General features: G+C 41.6%; 1 protein-coding gene across 4 annotated transcripts in view; it reads right to left on the bottom strand.

Annotated features, from left to right (window-relative positions):
- The window catches only part of rusc2 (RUN and SH3 domain containing 2), a 119887-nt gene that overhangs the window by 17551 nt on the left and 81231 nt on the right, over positions 1–21105 (bottom strand). For all 4 annotated transcript variants that reach the window (XM_063042892.1, XM_063042894.1, XM_063042895.1 and 1 more), the window contains 4 exons: positions 14081–14255; positions 11208–11313; positions 10076–10122; positions 242–1232 (listed from right to left, as the gene is read on the bottom strand). In XM_063042892.1, coding sequence (XP_062898962.1) covers positions 242–1232; positions 10076–10122; positions 11208–11313; positions 14081–14255 — 1319 coding nt within the window. The remainder of the gene's footprint in view (positions 1–241; positions 1233–10075; positions 10123–11207; positions 11314–14080; positions 14256–21105) is intronic.

Here is a 21105-nt window from a genome sequence, read left to right as displayed (position 1 = left end):
TGGACTGAGGAAATTTGTCTTTTCTATATGCTCTGACAGATTATTAGCCTTAGAACATTGTTGGCTCATTGTAATTATATCTTATTTGCTGGCTGTAGTTGTCTAACATGCAATCAGCTCACCAACAACTGGATAGCTGATAGGTACCAACCTTGCTAGCAACGTCCACATCAGATGAGTGTGAATGAATGCTATGGTTCTAGCAGCATTACTTCAGCACGATAATAAGAAAACGCCTTACCTGCTTTTCTGTGATTTCACCAGTCTTGCTTCTTCCTTTCTAGTCTGATTTACACTTGCACCAAAGAGTCGGCCTAGCCACATTCCTTGCTTGCCTTCAGTGTGCTCAACATTTAGCTTTTTTTCTGGCTGTTCACCATGTTCACATGAAGCCACACCTTCATTCACTTTGCCATGTTTAAGTTCATGTAGCACAGATTCAGGAGGACTCCCCATCCAAGAAGATTTGTTTTCAATCTTAGAATCCTCAAGCTGAGTCTTTTTTAGGAGTTCCTTGGTGGCTAATGCCACTTCATTTGATGTAGCCAGACCAGGCGCCATATGGCAAATATCCGAATTTTGAAACTCAGATATAGCCCTATTCTCTGATCCCTCTACAACACCTTCTCGAACTGACCTCTTCTCCACATCCATATCTAACTGTACTGGCATAACACCATTACTTTGCTTCTTTCTCTTCTCCCATTTTACAAACTTTGATTCTTCAGAAGACCCTTCAATGTACACCTGCGAACTCTGCATAAGTTGGTACCACCATCCCGCTTGCTTGTCCTTTTTTATGTCCATTACTTTCTCCTTTTGCATTCTCTCCACTTTTTCCACTTCTTTATCATCTTTACCCAATAATATTGCATCTTTTGACATTGTACCATTCAAAGTAGCTACACTTTGTACGATCCTTTGTGGCTTCTCCTCCCTGTTCTGCTGAGATCCAGAGTTTTTATTCCCACCATCACTGCTGCCATTGGTTCTCATCAGCTGGAAGGTGGAGTGCACAGACTGCAAGAGATCTTGCTTCACTTTGAGCTGTTCTTTCTTCTTTTGTTGCTCTTTCTTCATTTGAATAACATGGTGCTCAAACATCAAATCTAGATCAAAAGGCAGTAATGAAAGAGGCTGCAGCAAAAGCAGGAGTTCCTCAAACAGAGCCTGACAAACACTGTGTGACAGGGCGAGGAAGCCTGTGGACAGGTAGTGAATTCCAATAATATCTAAAAAAGAAAGAGAAATTAAGAAATGTCACAGTTTAGGTATTCAGTATCGAACACGCCACAAGAAGAGGAAAAAATGCTGCTGTACAAATATGTGGGTAGGCTGAAACACAACAATACTAGTTTGTCAACACACATAAAAGTTGCTGGTGAACGCAGCAGGCAAGGCAGCATCTCTAGGAAGAGGTGCAGTCGACGTTTCAGGCCGAGACCGTTCGTCAGGACTCAGTTTGTCGACATGTTTGACTAATACTTAAGTATATGCAAAACTAGATTTATTCATTATGCTAATTTTACAAAATCTGCTTCTCACCAAAGGGCTTGGATTTATTATCTGACAATTGCACCACAGATTTAAGATTATTATGATATCTGCTGGAATGGAAATCTAAGGCACCAAAATCTGATGTAAATATTTTATAAAATTCTAAGCCCAATCAAAATTTTTTGGTACAATTCTTCATCAGCAGTAAAAATTTATTAATCTGGTACACACAGTACTTTGGTGGTGCCAGACTATTGGATGTTATTGTCAAATAACACAACAAAATGCTGGAAGAACTTAGCAGGTTGGGCAGCATCTACAGAAATGAGTAGATACTCGACGTTTCGGGCCTACTTTCTCATGGTTATTATCCAGTATTTTGGGTCAAAATGTTAAAGATGTTACACAGTATAATAACATATTTTATAGTAAACCCATTAATTTTTAAACGGAATGTGAGAATATAACCCATTAGATTTAAAGAGAGCAAAGGAAACAAAATCTGCTTAGTTTCAAGGGAGCATGATCAAAAAGAAACAAGTGGGTTTAAAGAGAGCTCAAGAATTAGGGCTGCAGTGAATGGACAGGGTGCAAGGCAAACATGCTTGATCAGCTACATGCTGAATCAAGATTTATGAGTTTTCCTGGTGAACCACTTAAATTGAGTTGTATATAGGGCTTTAAACTAAGTAAAAGGAGCCAGGATTCCATAAACATCATAAACACAGAGTAATACAGCATAGAATCAGGTTCTTTGGGCCAAATGTCCATGATGAGCTAGATACCCGTGAAAGCTATTCTCATTTGCCCTTCTTTGACCCATATCCCTGAAATTCCTATCCAAGTACAGGTGTCCCCCGCTTTTCGAATGTTCGCTTTACGAAACCTCACTGTTAAGAAAGACCTACATTAATTCCCTGTTTTCGCTAACAGAAAGTGTTTTCACTGTTACGAAAAAAGGCAGCGCCCGAAAAAATGTAGTGCGCGCCCCGAGCAGCCGCTCTCCCCCAGATTCGGAACTGCATTCTAGCCAGCATTGCTTAAACATGTGCCTGTGAGCTCCGTTAGCAAGATGAGTTCTAAGGTATTGGAAAAGCCTAAAAGAGCTTGTAAGGGTGTTAGACTTAGTGTAAAACTAGACGTAATTAAGCGTTTCGACCGGGGTGAACGAAGCAAGGACAAAGTGAGTTTAGCTTGTGGAAGTTGACAAAGATGATGTTGAAGAGGTTTTGGCATCCCATGACTAAGAACTGATAGATGAAGAGCTGATGCAATTGGAAGAGGAAAGGATAACAATCGAAACCGAATGTAGCAGCAAACGGACCGAAAGTGAAGTCGTTCAGGAACTGAACGTGATGCAACTGCATGAGATTTTCGCTGCAATGATAAAGTACGACTTTAATTTTGATTGCGTCGCCTCTGATCTGGGCCGACATTTACGTCCCAGCTACCGCTGCATTCTCCGCGAATCGGTATCGGTCGGCAGCCTGGGGGGTGGGGGCCACTGCACCACCCCAACCTCCGACGACTCAGCCTAACACACCACCATCAGTGTGCTTGATGTCTTCCCGATTCCCATAAGCGATACTACACTGTACATACATTATTTCTACTTTATATAGGCTGTGTATTTGTAGGTGTTATTTGGCAGCTTCATAGCTTAAAGGTTACTGGAGAGCGCTTGCGCCGTGTTTTTGCCCAGAGCGCCTGCGTGAGATTTTCGCTACGGAGAACAGTGCTGCAATGATTGTAGATAAGTATTTCTACTTCATATAGGCTGTGTACTTATCATATCATTCCTGCCTTTACTATACGTTACTGTTATTTTAGGTTTTATGTGTTATTTGGCATGATTTGGTAGGTTGTTTTTGGGTCTGCGAACGTTCACAAATTTTTCCCATGTAAATAAATGGTAATTGCTTCTTCGCTTTATGACATATCGGCTCATGAACCGTTTCATAGGAACGCTCTACCTTCGGATGGCGGGGGAAACCTGTACCCGTCCAAGTGACTTTTAAATGTTATTATTGTACCTGTCTCAACCACTTCCTTTGGCAGTTCATTATATTAATGTTCAGAGAATCATGAGGAATTGCGAGGCACGGATTTCTGAGGGGAAAATTGATAAGCAAAGTGTGGCATGCTGGGGCAGAAAATGCAAGCAAAATTATGCAGCACAGAGCAAATTGCAAATTCAGAGTTAATAAAACTAAAAAAAATGCCAATGCTTAACAGTCTTTATCTGCAATAAAAATAAGATGAAAGCACAGATTAAATAGCTATTACTGAGATGCCGTTCCAAGTTGTATTGTGTTCCAAAAGAATAAGCCAAAGGGAAAGAAGGTGGGCTAGTGTTATTAATCAATGTTTTGGAATGGTGTTGAGTTGTGATATAGAGTCAGTGTAAGGTAATGTACTTTAGAATCAGCTTATGTTGAAATCACAATTGCAATTTGAAGATGAGCATCACAGGAACAAAAGCACTTCCGCCTAAAATAAGGACAATCATAATGCTTTGAAGGTGGAGTTGCTTAAAGTGAGCTGTGAAAATAAGCTATGGGATTGGTCTGCAGGTGGTATTTAAACAATTGGTTCATAATGCTCAGAAAGAACTTATTCCAATTAGAAAGAGGGATTTCATGAGAAAGAGGCATAATCTGTGGTTATTGTTTACCTGCACAACACTTTCTCTGTAGCTGATACACCTTATTCTGCAATGTTATTGTTTTACCTTGTACTACTTCAATGCATTGTGTAAAGGTTTGATCTGTATGAACAGTAGACAAGATAAACTTTTCACTGTATCTCAGTACAAGTGTCAATGAGAAGCCAATTTGAATTCTAAAGGAAGTCAAGGAGAATGTTAAATTGAAGGCAGCAAGGGCTAGTGAGTGGTAGGCCAGAGGATGGGAAATATTTCAGGATCCAGCAGGGAACGACTGAAAAGCTCATAAGATGAGAAAAATGGAAAGAAGACAGCTAAAGTGTAGAGAATGAGGCTGCTGAATAAAAAACAGAAAACAAAGAGTGGCAGATGTATTTAATCAGTTTTTTTGCATCAGCCTTCACTGTGGAAGACACAGCAAATATCCTTTAAACAACAAATGGGATCATTTCAAAAACATGGAGAAACTAATAAAAGCCTCAATCACAAGGATATAGTATCATCGAAAATCATGGGACTAAAGGTAGAGAGATCAATGGGATCCAATGGTCCAAGCCTGAGGGTGTTAAAGGAAATAGCTGCAGAGACAGTGCTTGAATTTTTTCAAAACTCACGAAATTCTGGGAGGGTATCTGAAGATTGGAAACAGACAATGTCAATTCTTTGAACATAGTAGGAGGAAGCCATATCATGAGGAACCATAAGCCAGTTAGTTTAACCTCGATTGTTGGCAAGATGCTAGAGGAAATAATCGAGGAAAGAACTCATAATTTAGGAAAGCTGAATATAATCAAACCCCATTGACATGGTTTTTATAAAAGATAAGATTACATTTGACAAATTTGTTTGAATTCTTTAAAAATATTACATGGAGAGCTAATAAAGGAGAACCTATCGATGCAGTGTATTTAGATTTCCAAAAGGTATGGCAAGATGTCATATAAGAGGAAGATGCATTAATTAACAGCCCAAAGGCATTGGAGGAAGTACATTCGCATGTATTGAATACTAGTTGTCAGGAATAAATAGATCCTTTTCAGGCTGACATAAATAGTGGAGCACCCCAGGGATCACCTTAATCGTTTCAAGCAACACACATCAACGTTGCTGGTGAACGCAGCAGGCCAGGCAGCATCTCTAGGAAGAGGTACAGTCGACGTTTCAGGCCGAGACCCTTCGTCAGGACTAACTGAAGGAAGAGTTAGTAAGAGATCTGAAAGTGGGAGGGGGAGGGGGAGATCCAAAATGATAGGAGAAGACAGGAGGGGGAGAGATGGAGCCAAGAGCTGGACAGCTGATTGGCAAAGGGGATATGAGAGGATCATGGGACAGGAGGTCCGGGGAGAAAGACGGGGGGGGGGGAGGAACCAGAGGATGGGCAAGGAGTATAGTCAGAGGGACAGAGGGAGAAAAAGGAGAGAGAGAAAGAATGTGTGTATAAAAATAAAAAACGGATGGGGTACGAGGGGGAGGCGGGGCATTAGCAGAAGTTAGAGAAGTCGATGTTCATGTCATCAGGTTGGAGGCTACCCAGACGGAATATAAGGTGTTGTTCCTCCAACCTGAGTGTGGCTTCATCTTTACAGTACAGGAGGCCGTGGATAGACATGTCAGAATGAGAATGGGATGTGGAATTAAAATGTGTGGCCACTGGGAGATCCTGCTTTCTCTGGCGGACAGAGCGTAGGTGTTCAGCAAAGCGGTCTCCCAGTCTGCGTCGGGTCTCGCCAATATGTAGAAGTCCACATCGAGAGCACCTAACGCAGTATATCACCCCAGCCGACTCACAGGTAAAGTGTCGCCTCACCTGGAAGGACTGTTTGGGGCCCTGAATGGTGGTAAGGGAGGAAGTGTAAAGGCATGTGTAGCACTTGTTCCGCTTACAAGGATAAGTGCCAGGAGGCAGATCAGTGGGGAGGAATGGGGGGGACGAATGGACAAGGGAGTCGCGTAGGGAGCGGAAAGCAGAGGGGAGGGAGGGAAAGATATGCTTAGTGGTGGGATCCCGTTGGAGGTGGCGGAAGTTACGGAGAATAATATGTTGGACCCGGAGGCTGGTGGGGTGCTAGGTGAGGACCAGGGGAACCCTATTCCTAGTGGGGTGGCGGGAGGATGGAGTGAGAGCAGATGTACGTGAAATGGGGGAGATGCATTTGAGAGCAGAGTTGATAGTGGAGGAAGGGAAGCCCCTTTCTTTAAAAAAGGAAGACATCTCCCTCGTCCTAGAATGAAAAGCCTCATCCTGAGAGCAGTTGCGGCGGAGACGGAGGAATTGCGAGAAGGGGATGGCGTCTTTGCAAGAGACAGGGTGAGAAGAGGAATAGTCCAGATAGCTGTGAGAGTCAGTAGGCTTATAGTAGACATCAGTGGATAAGCTGTTTCCAGAGACAGAGACAGAAAGATCTAGAAAGGGGAGAGAGGTGTCGGAAATGGACCAGGTAAACTTGAGGGCAGGGTGAAAGTTGGAGGCAAAGTTAATAAAGTCAACAAGCTCAGCATGCGTGCAGGAAGCAGCGCCAATGCAGTCGTCGATGTAGCGAAGGAAAAGTGGGGGACAGATACCAGAATAGGCACGGAACATAGATTGTTCCACAAAGCCAACAAAAAGGCAGGCATAGCTAGGACCCATACGGGTGCCCATAGCTGCACCTTTAGTTTGGAGGAAGTGGGAGGAGCCAAAGGAGAAATTATTAAGAGTAAGGACCAATTCCGCTAGACGGAGCAGCGTGGTGGTAGAGGGGAACTGATTAGGTCTGGAATCCAAAAAGAAGCGTAGAGCTTTGAGACCTTCCTGATGGGGGATGGAAGTACATAGGGACTGGACATCCATGGTGAAAATAAAGCGGTGGGGGCCAGGGAACTTAAAATCATCGAAAAGTTTAAGAGCATGAGAAGTGTCACGAACATAGGTAGGAAGGGATTGAACAAGGGGGGATAAAACCATGTCGAGGTATGCAGAAACGAGTTCAGTGGGGCAGGAGCAAGCTGAGACTATAGGTCGGCCAGGACAGGCAGGTTTGTGGATCTTGGGTAGGAGGTAGAAACGGGAAGTGCGAGGTGTGGGAACTATAAGGTTGGTAGCAGTGGATGGGAGATCCCCTGAGCGGATAAAGTCGGTGATGGTGTGGGAGACAATGGCCTGGTGCTCCTTAGTGGGGTCACGATCGAGGGGTAAATAGGAGGAGGTATCCGCGAGTTGTCGCTGTGCCTCCGCAAGGTAGAGGTCAGTACGCTAGACTACAACAGCACCCCCCTTATCGGCGGGTTTAATAATTTTGGCAATGACCTGGAGGATGGAACAAAAGGTAAGGTTTCCAAGTTTGCCAATAATAGCAAATAATAGGTGGAAAGGCAAGTTGTGATGAGGACTTAGTAATTCTTTGAAGGGTTATAGCTAGATTGTGTGATAGGTGAAAACTTGGAAGTCATGCACTTCAGTAAGAGAGGTCAAATCAATATTTTATAAATGGACAGTAACTGCAAATGAGTGAAGTTTAGAGGAATCTAAGCGTCCTAATGCACGAATCACAAAAAGTAGTTATAAAGGCAAACAACATTTTGGTCTTTCTGCAAACAGGATTGTGTTTCGCAATAGGGAGATTCTGTATAGGATGCTGGTGAGATCAAATCTGGAACTCCGTGCAAAGTTTTGTTCCCCATACCTAAAAAAATGTGGTACTGGAGGAAGTCCAAAAGGGATTCACCAGGCTAATTTCTGGGCTGAGAAGATTGTCCTAACGATTAAGTTTAGAAAAAAAAAATCACAAAATGGACACAACTATGAAATAAAAGGGCCAGTTGTTTAAGACTAAGTTGTGCAGAAATCTCTTCCCTCAGAGGGTGGTCAATCATTGGAATTTTCTGCCTGTGGGAGTGGTGGAAGTGAATGTGGACCATTAGATATATTTAAGGTGGAGATAGTCCAGTTTTTCAAATATATATCTAAGTGTCATGAGGATCTGGCACAAAAGAGGAGTAAGGGCCATGAACATCTTGAATGGTAGTACAGTCTTGAAGAGTCTGATAGCCCAGCTCTGTTCTTATTTTCTTGTATTTTGTGCCTTTATCAACTCTTTCTCACCACTGGCTGTTGCTCACCATCTCTCTTGCACAGCTCTTTCCAGCCATGTTTCTTTCTGCTCTAGCCAGCCGTTTTTTTTCCTGATTCGCACTGCTTTCTTCTTTGCCATCCACTGAGAGCCACCTGTTGTTCACACTAACAACACCTATGGCTCGCTATTTTTCTCACCCATATTCCTCCTGCTGCAAGTTTGCACATGTCCATAGTACATTTCCCTGCAAAAACATCATCCCAATTCACACCCACAAGTTCTAGCCTTACAGCCTCATAACTTTCCCTTTCCCAATTAAAAATTATCCTGTCGTCTCTGATTCTATCCTTTTCCATGATAATGCTAAAGGCCAGGGAGCGGTAGTCACTGTCCCACAGATGCTCACCCACTGAGAGATCTGTGACCTGACCCGGTTCATTACCTAGTACTAGATCTAGTATGCCATTCCCCCTAGTCGGCCTGTCCACATACTGTGACAGGAATCCATCCTGGACACACTTAACAAATTCTGCCCCATCTAAACCCTTGGAACTAATCAGGTGCCAATCAATATTAGGGAAGTTAAAGTCACCCATGATAACAACCCGGTTATTTTTGCACCTTTCCAAAATCTGCCTCCCAATCTGCTCCTCTGTATCTCTGCTGCTATCAGGGGCCTATAGAATACCCCCAATAGAGTAACTGTTCCCTTCCTGTTCCTGACTTCCACTCATACTAACTCAAAAGAGGATCCTGCTACATTACCCACCCTTTCTGTAGCTGTAATAGTATCCCTGACCAGTAATGCCACCCCTCCTCCCCTTTTTCCGCCTTCTCTATCCCTTTTAAAGCACTGAAATCCAGGAATATTGAGAATCCGTTCCTGCCCTGGTGCCAGCCAAGTCTCTGAAATGGCCACTACAGATCTACTTACCTAGCTACATTCCTGGTAGTTCCATAGCCTACCAGGAATTTCTAATTCAGAGTTGATAGTGTTACACAAGTAGAGTCATAGAGTCATACAGCATAGAAAAAAAGCCCTTTGGTCCATATGTGTCATAACCAACCAAGAAGCATATATAGCCAAGCTAATCCCATTTCCCAGTACTTATCACATATCCCTCTAAATCCCATTCTTGTCTCAACTTCACTCACCCCACCACTGGACTCACTTTCAAGGACTCATCTCATGTTCTCAACATTTTGATAATAAATTTACTTTGAACTTGACCCTAGATCAATATACCTATCCATACTTGTTATCTAATGTATCTGCCTCATTCACCTCCTCTAGTATATATTCCATATATAGTTCTATACATCTATCACTCACTGTGTAAAAACATTGCCTCTCATATTCTCATTAAACTGTTCACCGCTCAAAAATCTACAGCCTCTAATTTTTGTTTACCCAGCCCTGGAACAAAGATGACTCACCCTATCTGTGCCCCTGTGATTTTATATACCTCTGAGTCCTCAGTCTCCTGCGCTCAGGGAGTAAAGACAGTTTATCTAAACCTCTCCCTATATCTCTGTTCCTCAAATCCTGGCAATGTCCTTGTAAATCTTTTGTGCACTCTTTCCAGTTTAAGCACATACTTCCAATAACAGGAACACAAAACGGAACCATTCCGCAGCACCACCTATCCCATTGATCGAGTTCCCACTGGAATTCTTGATACTCCTCTTCACGCTACCTCTTTTCGTATCATCTTCAAATTTATTAACTATTCCTCATATATTCTCATCCAAATCATTAATGCAGACGACACATAACAATGGGCCCAGCACGGACCCTTAAAGAACAGCATTAATCACAGTAAACTACTTAATTGAAAAAATCTAGCAATAGTGATCTTACCTTCATGATTATACAAGTGATTAAACCAAAACTCCAATGATCTGATACTGTATTAAAGACAAAATAGTAAAACAAAATGTTAAGCTGGCTTTCAAACTCACTTAATTGCTTAAACCTGGATTAAAGTTTATTTATATGTTAACTAAAAGCTATCAGCTTGTATTTTGTCACACATTGTACAATTCAACTTTAGTTACTGCACAGAGGTAGCTCCTGGAAGCATTTTGAATCCACAAGAAGTCAACTTCATACCAATCTAGGGAAAATCTTAAAAATTGAGCACCGAGGGTAGAAACAATGTACAGTGGTTTCTGGTTAATTGGGGCAGCTGCTTATTAGATACAACACTAAAAGAACAAAACTAATTGAGAAATAGCCAGGATTATCTTTATTTAATTCCGACACTATGCCCCTTAATTGGGGCAGGAAACTGTTGCTGAACAGTTTCTAAGTACCATTAGTCACCTGCAGTTATGTGGCCATTATACACTAAACTGTGCTTTGAGCGAACAGCTTTTAAATAGTGTCAGTTGTGTGTGTTTGTCTTCAAAAAGCAGCAATTTCTGACACTGATAGTTAGCGAGAAATAAGCAGTGAAACAATTCTGAACTGTTTTGCTCACTGTGGTTTTAAGTGTTCAGGCTTGGAGATGCCAGAAATAGCCAGGAATGAAAATGGAATGACTTCACTATTTCAACAAGTTAGGAACTTGTTGAAGTAGTGAACTTAAGAACTTGAAGGTATCGATAATAATCTTGAATGTTACAATTAAAATGAAGATTTGGAATATGGTATCATCAACAGCATGAAGGCAGTCCATTATCTGCACTAGGTGCCTGCACTGACTTTGGGTTTATTTACAGTCCAAAAAATGACTCAGTGAATTATGTAAAAATATTTAAAGCTCTGTATGAATTACACAAGTAAATTTTATTAGACAATTCTACTGTCCTTTGATATACGAAGTTTTCAAATTGATTAAAAAGTCAATAAAAACTTTACTAAAATAATTTATATTCTACCAAAGTTAGTAATAATCTTGTAATACATGTGAAATTCTTTTCAGTATTTTGAATACTTCTATTGCAATTACAATATCACTTTCAAATTCTTATAGTTAGCAAGGACTTACTTTAGAAGGCCAAAGATGAATGCATTAAACCTTGTGCTGTGACTCATTAATTCAGAGTACTGGCTTATCTTGCAAAAAAGATTATTGAGTGCCTTGGTAGAAGGACCTAAAGAGACAAAAGATTGAGTAATAAAACAACAATGAAAGAAAACATTTTATTTGAAACATTCAATGTTATCACAAATTTCTAACCATGGCAGACACAGTAGGGGCATTTAAGATACTCTTAGATAGGCACACAGATGATAGGAAAATGAAGGGCTATGTAGGAGGGAAGGGTTAGATTGGTCTTATTTGTCAAAAGATCAGGGCAATACTGTGGGCTACAGGGCCTGTACTGTGCTGCAATGTTCTATATTCTATGTTCTATGTACACTGGTTGCCGCAGTGATATAGATCATACCTGGAGTCATGAATTACAATTCTGAAGTACAGAAGTAACTTTCATCTCCTGGACATTTGTTACAGTTTCACCAGCAGATATTCATCATTTTTAAATGAATAAAGAAAACTGTAAAGATTTCTGTGAACTTAATATTAACAGCATGGGCAACTGCCAGTCTTCCATACAACCTTGCCCAGGCCTGCGCTCTGGAAACCTTCCAAGGCGCAAATCCATGGTCTCACGAGACTAACGGATGCCTATAACATTAATTAAGGGCACATGCAACTAGACCGATTAATTATTTCATATACAGCAAAGATTAACTAGCCTGACTGAATTTTTTGACAAGATGATAGAGAAGGTTGATGAAAGAATGCAATAGTTATTATCAGCAGGTATTTTCAGAAAGCATTTGGCTAAGAACCACATAAAATGTTGATTAACAAAATTCAGCACCAAGGAATAAATGGAAAATTATCAACATAAATAAGAAACTATGACAAAGAGTGAACAGCTGAGATTTTTTTTTGGACCATCAATTTTTTTTAACCCTCTACTTGAGTAAAGGATTTCAAATTTCAATGCTTAGGTGAACTAAGTATAAAGGACGTGCCTCCCTGCAAAGGAGACTTGTACTTTGAATCCCTTAGTAGCAGTGAAGGCAAGATTAGGCCATTTAATTAATGAAGCAGAACTTTACATTCCATTGTCTTCTGCTTCAGTGTTTGTGGCTCAGGTTGTTTGCATTCTCCATCTGCAAAGATCAATTTTAATCAAATGTTGTCAAAACAAAGATCACATGCTCTTCTCGACGAATATACTCTGAGAATGAAATTCTATCATATAGAACAAATACTTGCCTGTGTTCTGTTTGATTGTCTAAACACAGTTAAATACTTTTGAACCGATCCTCAGTACTTTTCTTCAGAGCAATGTGTGGCCTCTGCTATGTACATCAGTAAGACCTAAGGCAAATTGAGGAATCACTTCGTCAAGCACCTTTGCTCTATCTGCCATAGCAGCCAATACCTCCCAGTGACTAGCCATTTTAAATCCACTTCCCAATCCCACACTGACATGTCTGTCTACACTTCCGCTACTACCAAAATCAAGGCTAGATGCAGATTAAATGAACAATGCCTCATTTTCCGTCCGGTTAGTCTCCAACCTGACAGCATCAACTTCAATTTCCCTAACTTCCAGTAACAACTCCTCTCTTCTCCACACCATTTTACTTTCCCATGTCCCTCTGGCCCCTTCACCCCTTCTCTTCACATTCCTTCTCCCCACACTATGATCTTTTCTCCCACTTTTCTGCATACTTTTTTCCCTTTTGATCCCCACCTCCTTCTCTTTATTCCATGGTCTACTATCCTCCCTTATCAGATTCCATCTTGATCAGAATCAGGTTTAATATCACTGGCATATATCATGAAATTTTGCCTCTTTGCCTCCTCTGACGATCACCTCCCACCATCTCACATCATTCCCACTTACCACCCTCCCCTCCCATCTACCTACCTTCCCCCCACAGGTGGATTCAGCTATTACCTGCCAGGTCATGCTTTCCGCCCTCTCTCCACCATTTCATTCTGGCTTCTGCTCTCATTCATTCCACTCCTGATGATGGTAGCATCTACATAGAGAAATGAACAGCCCGAAATGTTGACTGTTCATTTCTCTTCATCGATGATATCTGACCTGCTTTGCGTCGCCTCATTGTATGTATCAAGATGGAATTTGATAAGACAGGACAGCAGACCATGGAATAAAGAGAGAGGTGGGGATCAAAAGGGAGAAAAGTGGGAGAAAAGATCATAGTGTGGGGAGAAGGAATGTGAAGAGAAGGGGAACAAAGTGATTTGGTTTTTCTAGACATGTAACCTATCAGAAATCTTCCTTTTTGTTGTCTTATCTCTTCTCATGAAAACACAAGGAATTGAAGCAGGAGAAGGTCATTGAGCCCTTCACACTTGCTCTGACATTCAGAAAGATCAGAGCTGACCTTTTATCTTAGTGTTGCCTCTTAGCACCAGTGCTTTGACATTCCCTTAATTAAATTTCTCCATCTCACAACATTGTTTTATTTTATTAGTGTTTGATCAAAGGTCTGACAACCATTCCTCGAATTTCCTTCCCTGGTACAATTTGTATTATTTCCTTAAACTTTCCACTAATCACCTTTATGTCCTTTCATATTAGCACTTCAAACAATGATGTTTGACTAATACCTGCAATTTAAGTATTCAACCACCCCACTTGATCTACCCAAAGATACTGTTCTCAATGATCTTTATACTCATCCTACACATTTTGATAAATTTTAATAAACAGGTTTCTTCTCCGTTTAATAGAAACTGTGTTGAAGTGTAATGAGCCATGATTCCATACCTATAAAATTTGATACAGTAAGAACTTGTTTAAATCACAATCTGCAAATTGAGCATTATGACTTTATATAGCAAGTTCTAAATCTGATAAGTCATACCAAGCTGAGTGGAAGCTTCAATGACTGTCCATGGCAGGTTTTTCCTTTGTCCTACGATAACATCCAGAATATATGCCTTCAGTCCATCCTGAAGAATATTTCTTATCGCTGGACACAGATATTTAAGTACCAAGTGGCCCACATTGGGACTGACTGAACTGTTCCCAAGTTTTGCCTGCAAAACAAAAGCACAACAAATCTAACATTGTGTTTGAAATGGTATGGGCAATATATTCCTACACTTGCTCCAAAAAACATTCACACCTTTGTAAATCATTCCAGAAATATGGTGAGTAGTTTTTTTGTCAGTAAATCTTGCACTCTATGAAATTTCAAAACATTGGAGTAATATTAGGATGGCAAAGACGATCATAAGTACATAACAGATTTGAACCTGAGCCACCCATCGATTCTATTGCACCCCTGAATGAAATCATGGCTGATCTTCCACCTCAGCATTTTCCTGTCTTATTGTCCTATTCTCATATTCCTTAATTCCTGCAACAGCTGTATATCTATTAGTCTCTACTTTGAATGCAATTAATGACTGAGTTTTTGCAGTGCTCCAACACAGAGTATTCAAAGTACTCTGAGTGAAGAAGATACCTTATTTCAGTTCAGAATGGTCTGCCATTTATTCTGACATGGCTTCCCCTAGTTCTATTCTCTCCACTGAGGGAGGAATACCTTTGTTGTGTCTGTCCCGTTAAGAGCCCCCCTCCAAGAATTTGCATGTTTTAGTGAGGTTCCTGAATTCTTTCAAATGCTGGAGAACAGAGGCCAAGTTGATCAATATCTCCTCCCATGACAAGTCAGTCATCTGAGAAAACACTCTAGAGAACTTCCCCACATTCTTTCTATTATTATATCCATTTTCAGGAGGGAGACCGAACTTAATATAATAATCTAGTTGTGGTCTCACCAAGTCTGCAGTAAGAAATATTTTCTCCGTACTTGAATCCTCTTGCAATAAAAGGCAATGAACCATTTGGTTTCCTAATTGTTTGCTGCAGCTGCATGTTAGTTTTATGAAACTTTGTGTACAAGTTCACAGTTCACATTGAACATCAACATTTCACAATCTCTCACCATTTAAAAATGCTCAACATTTCTTGATTTTTATCAGAGTGCAGAACCTCACGTTTTTCCACATTATATTCCATCTATGTTGTGTTGTTCACACATTTAGATTTTCTGTCTTTCCTTAAAACTTCTTTACATCCTCCTCAATGTTCATTAGCTAGTTTTATGTGATCAGCAAACTTGGAAATTTTACATTTGGTGTTCTCACTGAATCATTAATATAATGTGTATAGTTGGAATCCAAACACCAATCCTTGCAATACATTAGTGATCACACCTTCTAAAGTTTCATGTCGATTAAAATTCAATATATGAACACAGCAGGGTAAGTTGATTCAAAAAGAACTTTTTTCAAATAAATATGATAGTACAGGTGTCCCCCGCTTTTCAAACGTTTGCTTTGCGAAACCACTGTTACGAAAGACCTACATTAGTTCCCTGTTTTCGCTAACAGAAGGTGTTTTCACTGTGACGAAGAACGGCAGCGCGTGCCCCGAGCAGCAACTCTCCCCTGGACTTGGAACGGCATTCTCACCGGCATTGCTTAAACATGTGCCTGTGAGCAGCCGTTTGCAAGATGAGTTCTAAGGTATCAGAAAGCCTGAAAGAGCTCGTAAGGGTGTTACACTTAGCGTAAAACTAGACATAATTAAGCGTTTCGATTGTGGTGAACGAAGTAAGGACAAAGTGAGTTTAGCTTGTGGAAGCTGACAAAGATGATGTTGAAGAGGTTTTGGCATCCCATGACCAAGAACTGATAGATGAAGAGCTGATGCAATTGGAAGAGGAAAGGATAACAAACGAAACCGAATTCAGTAGCGAAAGTGAAGTCGTCCAGGAACTGAACATGAAGCAACTACATGAGATTTTCGCTGCAATGATAAAGTATGACTTTAATTTTGAAAGGGTACATCGGTTTAGGGCATATTTGCAGGATGGTTTGAGTGCTTACAAAGAACTGTATGATAGAAAAATGCGTGAGGCTAAGCAGTGAAGCAAGCCTTCCACATCAGCCACAGCAGACGACAAACCTCGACCTTCGACATTGAGGCGGGCAGTCATAGGAGAAGATGACCCTAATGGAAACAGACGACGATGAGATGACACCTCAGTGTCCCACCACCCCAACCCCCAGGCCGCGGACAGATATCGAATCGCAGAGAATGCAACGGTAGCCGGGAGGCACACAGCACATCTTTAAGAAAAAAGCCGAAATAAACATGCTAATTAATTAGGTGCAGCCCGGCACGTAAATGTCGGCCCAGATCAGAGACGACTGCCGATTGCATCACCTCTGATCTGGGCCAACAATTACGTGCCGGGCAGCACCTAATTAATTAGCTTGTTTATTTCGGCTTTTTTCTTAAAGATGTGCTGTGTGCCTCCCGGCTCCCGCTGTACCCCTGCATACTTCACGGATCGGTATCGGGTCACTGCCCAGAGTGTGGGGGCCACTGCACCACCCAATCTCTGACGACTCAGTCTAACACACCATCATCAGTGTGCTCACTGTCTTCCCAATTCCCGTAAGTGATACTACACTGTACATACATTATTTCTACTTTATATAGGCTGTGTATTTTTATGTGTTATTTGATAGGATTTGGCAGCTTCATAGCTTAAAGGTTACTGGAGAGAGGGTTTCTGCCGACTGCGCTTGCGTGAGATTTTCTGCCAAGAGCGCTTGCGTGAGATTTTCGCCACGGAGAACAGTGCTGGTAATGATTGTGGAAAAGTATTTCTACTTCATATAGGCTGTGTATTTATCATATCATTCCTGCTTTTACTATATGTTACTGTTATTTTAGGTTTTATGTGTTATTTGGCATGATTTGGTAGGTTATTTTTGGGTCTGCGAATGCTCACAAAATTTTTTCCGTATAAATAAATGGTAATTGCTTCTTCGCTTTACGACATTCCGGCTTACGAACTGTTTCATAGGAACACTCTACCTTTGGATGGCGGGGGAAACCTGTAACTTAGAACTTATTGAGAAGGTGTCAGTAAGAGAAGGGCTGAATGGAGGAGGGTTTCATTTATTCCAAAATTTAGCAATTATCTATAGATCATGAAGGGCTAGAGTCATAGGGGATGAATGACAAGCAGATTATTCCTCCCAATTTATACTAAGAGACAGTGTCTATAAAAAGTATTCACCTCCCCCTTGGAAGTTCTCATGTTTTATTGTTTTACGTTGAATCACAGTAAACTTTTTGGCTTTTTTGACATGATATCAAAACAGTCTCTTTCGTGTCAAAGTGAAAGCAGATCACTGTACATGAGCAGATGGTTCATGCTTCTTATCCTCCAGAACCAAGTGAGCATGCTTGTAGTGAAGGCAGCACCCCAGTATGTATTTTCAATCTGTCATGACGTTCATGGTTAATTTGTTGTACTAACCAGTCTGCATAGCTAATTCTAAGTAGTCAAAAGGCAAATCTATTTAGGGTGTAATTTATATAAGGATTAGACCAACTAGAGGGGATGCAATATTGGATCTCCTGTTAGGAAACGCGTTAGGACAAGTGACAGAGGTCTGTGTAGGGGAGCACTTTGGTTCCAGTGATCATAACACCATTAGTTTCAACTTGATCATGGACAAGGATAGATCTGGTCCTAGGGTTGAGGTTCTTAACTGGAAGGCGGTCAAATTTGAAGAAATGAAAAGGATCTAAAAAGCATGGATTGGAACAGGTTGTTCTCTGGTAAGGATGTGATCGGTAGGTGGGAAGCCTTCAAAGGAGAAATTTTGAGAGTGCAGAATTTGTATGTTCCTGTCAGGATTAAAGGCAAAGTGAATAGGAATAAGGAACCTTGGTTCTCAAGGGATATTGCAACTCTGATAAAGAAGAAGAGGGAGTTGTATGACATGTATAGGAAGCAGGAAGTAAATAAGGTGCTTGAGGAGTATAAGAAGTGCAAGAAAATACTTAAGAAAGAAATCAGGAGGGCTAAAAGAAGACATGAGGTTGCCTTGGCAGTCAAAGTGAAGGATAATCCAAAGAGCTTTTACAGGTATATTAAGAGCAAAAGGATTGTAAGGGATAAAATTGGTCCTCTTGAAGATCAGAGTGGTCGGCTATGTGCGGAACCAAAGGAAATAGGGGAGATCTTAAATAGGTTTTTTGCGTCTGTATTTACTAAGGAAACTGGCATGAAGTCTATGGAATTAAGGGAAACAAGTAGTGAGATTATGGAAACTGTACAGATCGAAAAGGAGGAGGTCCTTGCTGTCTTGAGGAAAATTAAAGTGGATAAATCCCTGGGACCTGACAGGGTGTTCCCTCAGACATTGAAGGAGACTAGTGTTGAAATTGCAGGGGCCCTGGCAGAAATATTTAAAATGTCGCTGTCTACAGGTGAGGTGCCGGAGGATGGGAGAGTGGCTCATGTTGTTCCATTGTTTAAAAAAGGATCGAAAAGTAATCTGGGAAATTATAGGCCGGTAAGTTTAACATCGGTAGTAGGTAAGTTATTGGAGGGAGTACTAAGAGACAGAATCTACAAGCATTTGGATAGACAGGGACTTATTAGGGAGAGTCAACATGGCTTTGTGCGTGGTAGGTCATGTTTGACCTATCTGTTGGAGTTTTTCGAGGAGGTTACCAGGAAAGTGGATGAAGGGAAGGCAGTGGATATTGTCTACATGGACTTCAGTAAGGCCTTTGACAAGGTCCCGCATGGGAGGTTAGTTAGGAAAATTTAGTCGCTAGGTATACATGGAGAGGTGGTAAATTGGATTAGACGTTGGCTCAATGGAAGAAGCCAAAGAGTGGTAGTAGAGAATTGCTTCTCCGAGTGGAGGCCTGTGACTAGTGGTGTGCCACAGGGATCAGTGCTGGGTCCGTTGTTATTTGTCATCTATATCAATGATCTGGATGATAATGTGGTAAATTGGATCAGCAAATTTGCTGATGATACAGAGATTGGAGGTGTAGTAGACAGTGAGGAAGGTTTTCAGAGCCTGCAGAGGGACTTGGACCAGCTGGGAAAATGGGCTGAAAAATGGCAGATGGAGTTTAATACAGACAAGTGTGAGGTATTGCACGTTGGAAGGACAAACCAAGGTAGAACATACAGGGTTAATGGTAAGGCACTGAGGAGAGCAGTGGAACAGAGGGATCTGGGAATACAGATACAAAATTCCCTAAAAGTGGCGTCACAGGTAGATAGGGTCATAAAGAGAGCTTTTGGTACATTGGCCTTTATTAATCAAAGTACTGAGTATAAGAGCTGGAATGTTATGATGAGGTTGGATAAGGCACTGGTGAGGCCAAATCTGGAGTATTGTGTTCAGTTTTGGTCACCAAATTACAGGAAGGATATAAATAAGGTTGAAAGAGTGCAGAGAAGGTTTACAAGGATGTTGCCGGGACTTGAGAAACTCAGTTACAGAGAAAAGTTGAATAGGTTAGGATTTTATTCCCTGGAACGTAGAAGAATGAGGGGAGATTTGATAGAGGTATATAAAATTATGATGGGTATAGATAGAGTGAATGCAAGCAGGCTTTTTCCACTGAGGCAAGGGGAGAAAAAAACCAGAGGACATGGGTTAAGGGTGAGGGGGGAAAAGTTTAAAGGGAACATTAGGGGGGGCTTCTTCACACAGAGAGTGGTGGGAGTATGGAATGAGCTGCCAGGCGAGGTGGTAAATGCGGGTTCTTTTTTAACATTTAAGAATAAATTGGACAGATACATGGATGGGAGGTGTATGGAGGGATATGTTCCGTGTGCAGGTCAGTGGGACTAGGCAGAAAATGGTTCGGCACAGCCAAGAAGGGCCAAAAGGCCTGTTTCTGTGCTGTAGTTTCTATGATTCTATGGTTCTAGACTGGGAACCAGCTAGAGAATTAGCAGGAAAAATGGGTGATAGGAGATAATGTAAAACAGGAAGCTTCAATGTAAAAAACTTAATGTTCTGACCCACATGTGCTGCCTTTAATGGCTCATGCACCATTGGAGCCATGGAAATTTTTTACCATGTTAAAAAAACAGAGATAAAACAATAAACAACAGGAATTCTGCAGATGCTGGAAATTCAAGCAACACTCATCAAAGTTGCTGGTGAACGCAGCAGGCCAGACAGCATCTCTAGGAAGAGGTACAGTTGACGTTTCAGGCCGGGACCCTTCATCAGGACTAACTGAAGGAAGAGCTAGTAAGAGATTTGAAAGTAGGAGGGGGAGGGGGAGATCTGAAATGATAGGAGAAGACAGGAGGGGGAGGGATGGAGCCAAGAGCTGGACAGGTGATTGGCAAAGGGGATATGAGAGGATCATGGGACAGGAGGCCCACGGAGAAAGAAAAGAGGGAGGGGGGGATGTGGAATTAAAATGTGTGGCCACTGGGAGATCCCGCTTTTTTCTGGTGGACTGCGTCCGGTGCTCCCGATGTGGCCTTCTATATATTAGCGAGACCCGACACAGACTGGGAGACCGTTTTGCTGAACACCTACGCTCTGTCCGCCAGAGAAAGCAGGATCTCCCAGTGGCCACACATTTTAATTCCACATCCCATTCCCATTCTGACATGTCTATCCATGGCCTCCTCTACTGTAAAGATGAAGCCACACTCAGGTTGGAGGAACAACATGTTATATTCCGCCTGGGTACCCTCCAACCTGACGGCATGAACATTGACTTCTCTAACTTCTGCTAATGTCCCACCTCCCCCTCGTACCCCATCCGTTATTTATTTTTATACACAAATTCATTCTCTCACTCTCCTTTTTCTCCCGCTGTCCCTCTGACTATAACCCTTGCCCATCCTCTGGCTTCCCCCCCCCTCCCCCTTTTCCTTCTCCCTGGGCCTCCTGTCCCATGATCCTCTCATATCCCCTTTGCCAATCACCTGTCCAGCTCTTGGCTCCATCCCTCCCCCTCCTATCCTCTCCTATCATTTTGGATCTCCCCCTCCCCCTCCCACTTTCAAATCTCTTACTA

The sequence above is a fragment of the Mobula hypostoma genome, chromosome 3, assembly GCF_963921235.1.
Source record: "Mobula hypostoma chromosome 3, sMobHyp1.1, whole genome shotgun sequence".
Lineage (NCBI taxonomy): Eukaryota > Metazoa > Chordata > Chondrichthyes > Myliobatiformes > Myliobatidae > Mobula > Mobula hypostoma.
Note: the sequence above shows the minus strand (reverse complement) of the source record. Positions and strands in the feature narration are given on the sequence as shown.